General features: G+C 39.1%; 2 protein-coding genes across 2 annotated transcripts; both read right to left on the bottom strand.

Moving 5' to 3' along the window:
- Window positions 1-6,063: 6,063 nt before the first annotated feature.
- On the bottom strand, window positions 6,064-7,211 carry LOC120630349 (putative inactive cysteine synthase 2). The gene has a single exon (XM_039899549.1). It carries the CDS (start codon window positions 7,072-7,074, stop codon window positions 6,097-6,099), a length of 978 nt encoding a protein of 325 aa, XP_039755483.1. The 5' UTR covers window positions 7,075-7,211; the 3' UTR covers window positions 6,064-6,096.
- A 1,348-nt stretch (window positions 7,212-8,559) lies between these two features.
- Window positions 8,560-9,953, bottom strand: LOC120630716 (putative inactive cysteine synthase 2). The gene has a single exon (XM_039900004.1). It carries the CDS (start codon window positions 9,836-9,838, stop codon window positions 8,861-8,863), a length of 978 nt encoding a protein of 325 aa, XP_039755938.1. The 5' UTR covers window positions 9,839-9,953; the 3' UTR covers window positions 8,560-8,860.
- Between the last annotated feature and the right edge of the window lie 772 nt (window positions 9,954-10,725).

The following is a 10,725-nucleotide window of genomic DNA, read 5'->3' as shown; positions in this document are numbered from 1 at the left end:
AAATAACCAGAACATGTTAAATCAATGCCTATAGACATTTTTACTTGCTATGTAGGTATATCCGCAGCCTATCAAAGTCCTACTGTTGGGATCATGCCTCGTCTAATAGGACAGATGGTTTATATACCCACCGCGCTGCTTCAATGCGGGTTGGTGGGCGTTAACTACTATTACCATCATTTAGTGATAATAACCTGGTCCGAGGCAAGGGTTTAACACCGCAAATTTCTTAAATCCGGGCTGGTACTGAACATTCTATAATAGAAAAAGCCTTAAATAGTTTCTGGCTCGACCCGGAATTCTAACCCAGTACCTCGTGATCTTCAGTTGAACACCACTACCAACCAACTAATAGAGCAACGAGGCAGTTTGCTATACATAAGTTATATAATCTTTGTATAGTTAATTACATACAAAACGTGTTTAAGCACGCGCTAAGTGTCGATAATGATGGCACAAAATGAGCGTCGATTATTACACGAACCCTCTATTACTTAAATGCTAATGTATTTTTTGCGGTCCTTTCGACGGAATGTTTGTTTTTGTTTATCATATGGTCCTCGAAGAATATAATATTATGGATCTATATATGAGGTATGATTTTGCAGAGGTGAGGGTGACGTCAGTTTTCTAACTCGAGAATTTAATACCTTACAATTTTTTGCCCGACCCGGCTTCGAATCATAAAAGTAAGGCCTTTTCTGCAATCGCACCTGATGGTAAGAGATATGCAGTCTAAGGTAATAGCGATAGGCTTATTATAAGTCTACAGCGCTCATCATTGCGCCTGGGATGTCGATTTTTCGATTTCGATTTTCGGATGGACACTTGCCGATAACCACCTGAGGGGGTGCTACGGCGTCACCGGGGGAGTGGGGCGAGCGCAAAAGCTGGCCATGAGCTCGGACCTCGGCTCGGTTCGACGTTAACCTGAGTGTTGGTGGACTTTTGGACTAATCATTGTTTCGTCCGAACGCCCCCGTGAGCGTGGTAAGGATCCACGTCCGGATGACGTCAGAAATCGGGGCCCTCGTCTTCGCCGGTGAAGACGCTGTGTTGGTTGTGTGTTTGTGTGCTGTTGGGACACATTGTCGGTAGTGTCAGCCAGGGATGTCGACAAACATCTCTGTCTACTGGACCAACGAAACTTATTCGATTCTTATCTAAAGTGCGGCCAATTTGTCTGTGTACTAAATGTTACAAACAAATGACAGGCTTACAGCAATATATCTTTTTTTTTCTATAAAACGGCCCAAGTTATCCAATAAACGGCAAAAGGTACCTATGTATAACCGTTTTTAGTTATAACTCCTATCGGATTTTTCTATAGTCGCTCGTACTGGTTTTGTGGCGTCAATATTACACTTAAAATTTGTAGTTCGCGATAATCTCATAAACTAAGTGGGTATCATTTATTTGCGCAAGTGATACGCTAACCTTCTCAGAGGCGGTCGGGGCACGATCTCAAACAAATAGTGATCACTGCAAATAAAGGCGAAGGGGAAATACTATTATAAGACTAGTATTTATTCAGTATCACAAATATTGGGAAGAGTGAAGCACTAGCAAATATTTTGAACTATTAAGATATCAAAGCGGTGTTAGCTCAATGGCTAATGGCTGGTACTTCCAGAGGGACATAGTCTAACTTTTTGGAGTTATATAAATAAATAAATATACTACGACAATACCAACTAGTCCCAAAGTCAGCGTAGCTTGTGTACTAAGATAACTGATGAATAATTTTTATTAATAATATACATATTGTCCAGTTGTGGGAATCGAACCCACGGCCTTAGACTCAGAAAGCAGGGTCGCTGCCCACTGCGCAAACCGGCCGTCAATATGATTTTTAATTAAAGCTATTAAAATGTCACTTGTTTAACAGCGAAGGAAAACTTCGTGAGGAATCCTGCATGCCCGAGGTGTGTGTGAAGTCTAGCAATCCGCTCTTGGCAAGCGTTGTGGACGACGGCCCGCATCCTCCCCATTCTGAGAAGAGCCCTTAACCTGTAGTGAACCGGTGATGGGTTGATAGTGATGAAGATAACGCTCTAACGATTCTACGTTTCCTCGCGTCAACTGATCCAGGCTTACGGCAGTATGCCAGGCCTTTGCCAATTCCCAAAGCATGTGTTTATTTACACTTAAGTATCTCGCACTACAGACCAACTACAGGGGACCAATCCCTAAGAATGAGAAAGGTTTCGGCCGTCATCCACCACGTTGGCCTAGTGCGAATTGGTATACATACTTTACACGTATTAGAGAACACTATAGGGAACTCTTTAAGGGTCGGAGAAATTTCTTCAAACGCAAGTCACTCCGCAAAGTTGGAGGTGTGCGCCAGGGCTCAAACTCACAAGGAAGAACAAAAATCGATCAAAACGACCATCACGTTTTTTATAAACTATTGGATTCGATTCTTATGCCAGGCCAATACACTTTTAGTAGGTAGGGCCCAGTTAGGAAATTATTTAAGTCCTACCCCGTGCCTCGAAGAGCACATTAAGCTGTTGGCTAAACTACGTGACTAAACGGACCCGCGTCGTAGCAGCGTCTTGACCCAATGCTCTTATTACCACTATACCATGAGAGAGGAGGCATGTGGCCAGCAGTGGGAGCTTTTTAGGCTGATGATAATGATGCTGATGAACTAGGCAACACCGCCAACACGTGGCAGATACTTCATCATCAACAGCCTATTACAGTCCACGGCTGGATTAAAGGCCTCTCCCCACTGGAAAATTTGCCCATAATCACCACGATGGGCTGGCGAATGGATGATCGCAGTAGATGGTAGTAGTACCACAGAGGACGCTGCTGCCCGCTCTCCGTTATATTCCCTTAGTCGCCTCGTACGACACCCGCGGGAAGAAGTGTTGTGAACAACTGCATTCTGATCTGCCGTCACCACACGGCAAGATACTTAAATAAGATTATTTATTTGCCACGTTCTTATACGTACCTTATATGGGTTTATTAGGTATGTATAAGAGTCAAGGCAAGGTAACTATTATTCTCTTATCACGCAGTCAAACAATTAACACTATACTTATAAGACGTTGTTTATTTCCCGAATGGATGTTTTGTAGTTTAGTTTAGTGTATTAAATTAATAACTACAACCGAGCAGCTTGTTTCTAAGAAACCATCCCACATCCTTCCAAATCACATCGTCCTCGGCAATTAACGGAACAAACGGACCGATTAAATTTTTTACATCACTTCCCTAGAGCGATTTAAAAACTATATCGGACGAATTGGCATCGTTCGCCAAAAAATCTAAACGGACATTATAAATTGAACCGGACAATAGAGCTAGCACACACATACTACTCTTTAAATTTGTATAACAAGCCACGTCGGCGTTTTATAACAGATGTCGTCGAGATCGGTTCAGCGATTGAACCGTTAATTGAGAAAATATATATGAGGAAACAGACACACCTTCAAATTAAATATGATGAATTTACCATTAGATTATTATAATATTTTTGTAGTCATTTAGCTGTGATTTTTCAAATAATTCGGAATCTTGCCTTAAGTATGGCTCGACAAAAGGTGGTGTCACCATTATCTATCCTCCTCTGCTTTAGCAGGATATGAACCGCAAAATGAAGAATAAAAGCTGCATTTGTTGCTCCAATCCGGTTTGGTTCCATATTATTGATAATAAAAAGCGGGACTGGCGCAGACTTCTGACTCCACGCTACAACCGCAAGTTTCTTGGTAGAAAAACCCTCACTCAGGGATTCGTACCCTCGTGGCCGACAGTAGAACATACTAACCACTAAACTAAACAGGCAGCAACCAAACGAGGTAAGTATACCCTAAAATAATTTAATGATGGTTTATCTAAGCGATTGATGAAAGTGTTGTTCAAAAGTAGCGTGTGTACGTTGCCTCCATAACGCCTACCTAACAACCAGAGATTTTTTAATAATTGCCAACAGCTGCAGCGGCAGGATAGATCAGGGGTTTTTTGCCAATTCTACATGGACATATCCATAATGGCTTGTTGTGTTAAATCAATGACGTTAAATTACAGTTTTGAAAGTCGTTAGTCGCCGGCGCGGCGCGGCGCGGCTCTTTGCCTACGTTTAAAAGAAAATAAAATAAAATATGATAAATTTGTTACGCTTTTTATACCAATACCTTCGTCTAACAGTTCACAATTATGCAGAATTTCAGTTTCCCGTTCCACGTTCTTATGTTTGTAGCACCACGGTATAACAGAAAAATATATACACTAGCCCACAATATTTTTAATAGTACTAATCGAGAGTCCATCGGATCATCACCAGCATAACCTGCGTGTTATACTACAAACAACACTTGAACACTTCATACAAAGTACCGGCATTTGTCCTTTAAGGCGTGTTGCTTATGCCATCTTTGCATGTAAATTATACCGGCAACCACGCACTTCAGACTGGAACCTATCAATGCTTTTTGGCGGTAGATATAAGCATCAAGGTACCCTTACTTACCCGGATGAGCTCTCTCACAAAAAAGCTCCACTATTATAACCTATACCGAAATAATACTTCACAAGCTTTGGAGGTACATTATGTACTGTCTGCTAGACTTATCTGTGAAACCGAAAATCGAATAGTTTGAGAGTAAACCACTGCCATAGTTTTTAATGAAATAAATCAGATACTGCCATCACATGCAAAATTAAAATCTTGTGGCTCCTGTCACTTTATTAGGTATGCGTCGCGTAGCTTACTATGCGCGAATCGGTATTTTATCTTCAATAGGGTTGTCATAAGTAAACACTTTGAATTCGTTTGCATAGAAATAAATAAATATGCTTTTTTAAAATTCATATATTTACAGGGTGATTCTCTATGAAATATACTTATGCATCCCTCAATATTATTTCTTAATTTTGTTACACGTTGTAGATTACCTTGCGATTTCCTACTCACACCACAATCAGGGCAGAATCCTTGATCCTTGCTTTATCTTTTCAGAATGAGAAGGATTTAGGCCGTAGTCCACCACGGCTTGGCTTGGCTAGCCAAGTGAGGAATGGTAGATTTCACGTGTCTTTAACAAAATGATGGAAAAATCTCAGGTAAAAAAAATACAGGTTTACTCTCGATGTCTTCCTTCACTATTCAAGCAAGTGTTATTTTATTGTATAAATTAAAATCGCACATTATGGCGGGGATAACACTCACACCCGGACCGAGTAAAATCTTCGAGAGGGTGGCCAAAGATCACCGCTCAATATAATATATACATTAATATTATAAAGAGGAAATATTTTTTCGTTTGTTTGAAGCAAACAGGCTCCGAAAATACTCGACCGATTTGAACGAATTCTTCACCAAAAAAAAGTTAAAATTATCAGGAAATAAGCTAAATTAATTGGAGATCCTTAAGAAAATTGCAACCAACCCAAAGTAGCAAAATTTTGCCTATGAAATTCATAACGTGGCGTGCGTTGGGACAACTATTGTTGATACATAAACTATAAACGAACCTTTAGTTGTTATTTGCTTATACGCAATTGAATACCTACTTACGTAGGTACTTATAGACTAAGCGTCTGTATAATATTATCTAATACATATCGATCAACAATAAAAACGTGTGATTTTCAAGTTCGGCTTTATTATCTAGCTTGAGATGATAATCATGGCTCACATACTGTGAATACAGGTCATTATTATTTAAAACGCTAAGTAATGTTACTGGTCTGCAGTTATTTACAGTAGTAATCTTTAACTCGGTAGGAAGGAATAATAAGATTATTCCATGAATGTTAATCTTCAAAAAGTATTGTGTTTTACAAAAGATGATATTAAATCACGATAAACATTGAATTTGAAAGCAGTGATTTGATCGAGTGAGTGAATTTGATTCTGCGTACAATATACTTTTTTTATTACCATAGCAGAACTTATTTACAGATTATCAATTAAGTACACATTATTATCGTGTCATTTGATTAAGTATGTACTTCAAGTCGTAAAATCAATTGATTTCATTCGATTTTAATAAAAGATTATCTTTAACAGATTGTATATACAAGTGCAAAGTGCAAGTGCAAAGTGCAAGTGCAAAGTTTTTTTTTGTTATATTACTTCAGTTCATCAGGAATAGGTGTGTATTTTAATCCGGTGTCATTGAGGAGAGTGACTACCCAGGCATCTTCTGGCAGCTGACCCGACTTCAACAACTTGACGGCTGCAGCCACGTTAGCACCGCTCGTATAACCCACGAATAAACCTTCCTTCTCACCAATTAGTTTCTTATACTCTACTGCTTCCTCATCAGTAACACTAAGGGTTCCATCCATGTGGTCATATTCAAATAAATCAGGCAACAAACCATATCCAGAACCTTGCAATAAATGCAAAGGCTTCGTAATCGGATCACCTTTGATGGGTTCAGAACCAGCTGGCTCTACCACGTAACATAACACTTTTGGATTGGCTTCCTTCAAAAACTTTGAAGTACCAGCAAAGGTGCCCGCAGTACCCACTGTATCTACAAATGCATCGACTCGATGCCCAGTCTGTCTCCAAATTTCAGGTCCGGTGCTACAGTAATGTGAACCTGAATTCATTTTGTTGCTGAACTGGTTCACAAAGTATGCTCCTGTCTCCTCGCTCAGTCGAATGGCTTCATCTCTTGCTGCGAATGCGTCCGCCATTGTTACGTTACCATAGGTGCCTTCAACTTGAGGTACCCTGATGCATGTAGCACCGAGCGCTTCCATGTGAATCGCCCTTTGTACACTATTACCTTTTGGCATCGTGAGAGTTAAGGGATGCCCTAGAACTGCGCACACGACTGCTAGGCCACATCCCTGGTTCCCCGATGTAACTTCTACGACCGGACGACCCGGCTTTAATTCTCCACTCTCACGCGCGGCATTAATCATGTATAGCGATGACCGGTCTTTGATTGATGCTCCAGGATTCATGTATTCACATTTAGCTAGGATACGTCCGGGTCCCGGCCATATTCGGTCGAAAGCAACGAGAGGTGTGTTCCCAATGAGATCTAATGCAGATGAACAGATTTCAGTCTGCTTTTCGCCAATCTGAGCCATTTTACCTTTAATTTTTAGTATTGCTTCTTCTTGATAAATTGAATTATTAAATAAGAAGCGCAATGGTATGGTTTACTGAGTACATGTTTTGAAGGCACTGTCGTAGTCGAGTAAATTACGCACACTGATTAAGTCTTAGGCTAATACGCTAAGCAAGCTGCAAGTGTCAATATTGCAAGTAGATAAATTGTTTTACATTAGATATCATTTATTTACAACGTGACCTGCCCGCGGTTCCGTAGTCATGTTATTATTGCCAAAGTTGCGTGAAATAGGGCTAATCCAAGAAATGCACTTACAAATTTAAAAGTGGTATTAGTAGATTTGGTCGGGATTTAAGTATCCTAAGTTATTACTACCAAGACATAAAGAAAAGTGTTTATATAAAATTCAGTAATTTTATGAAAAACATCCATTCGTTTTAACATGAAACCAATTGAAATCTAATAATTGCACTATCCTTTAGAATCTATGCAATTTCTCGTGATAAAAATATGCCACTTTCAGACCCGTAACTCTATAGAAATTCTCTCAAAATTAGGAGGATTTGTTTGTTACTCTGTGACAACATCCTAAAAGGACAAACCAACAAACATACCTTCGTATTCACCAGTAGTACCTAATCTTTGTCAAGCACGAAATTATTATCAACGGAAAAGATATTGATAATGATATCGAGCAATAATGTCAATCCTAAAACATTTTATAGGTATTTACTAGTAAAAAAAGAGAGATTGTACTTGCTTATGTATAATATATTTACGCAGATACATAGAGATCGTTCGCTCTGACCTCCACATAAAAAGCTATACCAGCCAATTTGTCAAATAAATATAGTAATATTCTTGGGATAAAGATAAATTGCCTCTTTAGTTTACTGTTTGACGATAAATTATGAGGTCCTGGATTCGATTCCCTGATGATATTTGTAGTAATAATTGACACTCCAAGCAGCCCACCTAATGGTAAGAAACCATCGGCAAATAAAGCAACACTACGCAGTACATGTAAGGAACTAGTGATAAATGACTTGTACAAAAAAAGTTAATTCATCACGTTATAACCTAATTATAATTCGGAAATTACTCCGTGTGTTTCCTCGTTCGTTAAACAGATTTCGATACAATTTCGTTAAAATATAGATTGCATTCTAGAGCAGGATATGCTCCTGTTTAGCCTGCAAACAGTCAAATATAGAGAAATTGAATAACTAAAACAAACGCGAATAAATTCACGGGAAACAGCTATATTTTATGTATAAGTTATTTTTTAAGAATAATATTAGGTAGGCAATTTCATAAATAAATAAAAAAATTGGCTAATGTCTTACGGGTCACGAGGTCACCGGATTGGCAACATTCCCGGGTCGAGCCAAAATAATTTTAGGTAGGTAATGGGTTTTGATTGTTGTACGAAGTTTTCGATTCCGAGGTTCGGGTGAGGCCATCCTCGTATCTTGCAGATACATCAGTCCTAGTGATTATCACTAGCGCGGGAATTGTGATAATACTCGTCAAACTTTAGCCCTACAAGGAGCATTGGAGTAGCGTGTTCATTTTATTATCTTAAACACTATTTAAGAGGAGGCTAGTCCCAAGGCTGTAATGTTATCGAAGTGGGGAGGATGATGATAAAATAAAACATTGTTAACAACTTAATATAATTTACTTAAATAATGAGTAGATATATTAATTATCCGCATAATATATAATTCACTTTAAAAATAAAAAAAAGTTACCTATTTTTAATAGGTAGTGGATATCTATTTAGAATACAAAAAAAAACATTACGTGAGCTCCTCTGGAACGGGTGTGTACTTCAACCCAGTGTCACAAAGAATGGTTACAACCCAGGCATCTTTAGGCAGCTTACCCGATTGCAGAAGTTTCACGGCCGCGGCCACATTAGCGCCGCTTGTGTAACCCACATATAGACCTTCCTTCTCGCCAATCAGTTTCTTGTAGTTCATTGACTCTTCATCAGTGACACTGAGTGTGCCATCCATATGATCGAACTCGAATAAATTAGGCACGCATCCATAACCCGAGCCCTGCAGTAAATGCAAGGGTTTCGTAATTGGTTCACCCTTGATAGGCTCCGAGCCAGTCGGCTCAACAACGTAGCACAAAGATTTAGGATTCTTTTCCTTTATGAATTTCGATATCCCCGCAAACGTACCAGCTGTGCCCACTGTAGCCACGAAAGCGTCGACACGATGCCCCGTCTGCCTCCAAATCTCAGGTCCAGTACCATGATAATGCGAAGCGGAATTCATTCCATTGTTGAATTGGTTCACGTAAAAAGCACCAGTCTCCTCGACTATCTTCAAGCCTTCCGCTTCCGCTTGTTTCACGTCCGACAAGGTCACATTTCCGTACGTTCCTTCAACTTGTGCAACCCTGACACACTTAGCGCCGAGCGCTTCCATGTGTATAGCTCTTTGAACACTGTTACCTTTTGACATAGTGAGAGTTATGGGATGTCCGAGCACGGCGCATACCACCGCAAGGCCGCATCCTTGATTTCCCGATGTAACTTCTAATACCGATCCACCCGGCTTCAAATTTCCACTATCGCGAGCATTTTGTATCATATAAAGTGATGAACGGTCTTTAAGTGATCCTCCGGGGTTCATAAACTCACATTTGGCTAGAATGCGTCCGGGACCCGTCCATAATCTATCGAGAGCGACGAGAGGCGTGTTCCCGATGAGTTCCAAAGCGGATGAATAAATTTCGGTCTTCAGTTCACTAGTCTGGGCCATATTGTCGCGAGTTATTTCAAATGAGTCGTAATCAATACTGACGCTAGTAGAGATACGTATGTCTTTTAAACCGTCTCAATTCAAGGCGGTGTGGAACAAAGCACACGGTCTAGTCGGAGTCGGGCCGAGTGCAATACGTTTATGTCATGATTGAAAATATTACGCGAACATTACAAGTACTTTTATAAAAAGTGGAGATTACACTCAACTTTGCTGATACAAGTATATCAGTAAACAAAATTGTCTTGTCATTTTTTTTTAATAATACAAATAAAGACATATTGATTATTGGTTAATCATAAAATACCTACTCGGAAGTCGACAAAAACGTACCTACTCAGTCAGTATCTTTTTATCAGATAGTTAAGTAATTTATTTTATTTTTAAATATATATTTAGTTTGTCTCTTTAGAACCGCCCTTCACGGGGTTGCATCTGGCACGTGAACCATGGTTTAGCCAGTAAGAAGGAAGATTCCTTTACTCAGATTGTCAAAGTTATTAATAATAAAAAGGTACCTACACAATATCAAAACAATTTGATGTTCGAAACCACTGAGCTTATGTTAAATTAATGATCAAAACTCATATAAAATCAATGAACAAAACTATCAAATACAAGATAAAGTGAACAATGATATTATGAAAACGTCGTTATATATAAGAATAGATGCGCTTGAATAGTTTTATTTTCTCACCGAATTCAGCCAGACTTCGAGACTATTTGTGACGTTCTCAGAACAATGATACGACTCAAAATCAACGCCAAAAATTACAATATTTATTCTTTCATTTAAATTAAAATTATGTTTAATTAAAAGAGTTGTTGACTTCATCTTGCTTAAGTCTAAAACTAAACTAAAACAAATTAAAAACAAGGGGTTGATG

Source organism: Pararge aegeria, chromosome 16 (genome assembly GCF_905163445.1).
Source record: "Pararge aegeria chromosome 16, ilParAegt1.1, whole genome shotgun sequence".
Classification (NCBI taxonomy): Eukaryota; Metazoa; Arthropoda; class Insecta; order Lepidoptera; family Nymphalidae; genus Pararge; species Pararge aegeria.
This window is presented reverse-complemented; position numbering and strand designations above follow the sequence as displayed.

Excerpts from the sequence above, each read along its gene's own strand:
- LOC120630349 (XM_039899549.1), bottom strand. The coding sequence starts at position 7,074 with ATGGCTCAGATTGGCGAAAAGCAGACTGAAATCTGTTCATCTGCATTA.
- LOC120630716 (XM_039900004.1), bottom strand. The coding sequence starts at position 9,838 with ATGGCCCAGACTAGTGAACTGAAGACCGAAATTTATTCATCCGCTTTG.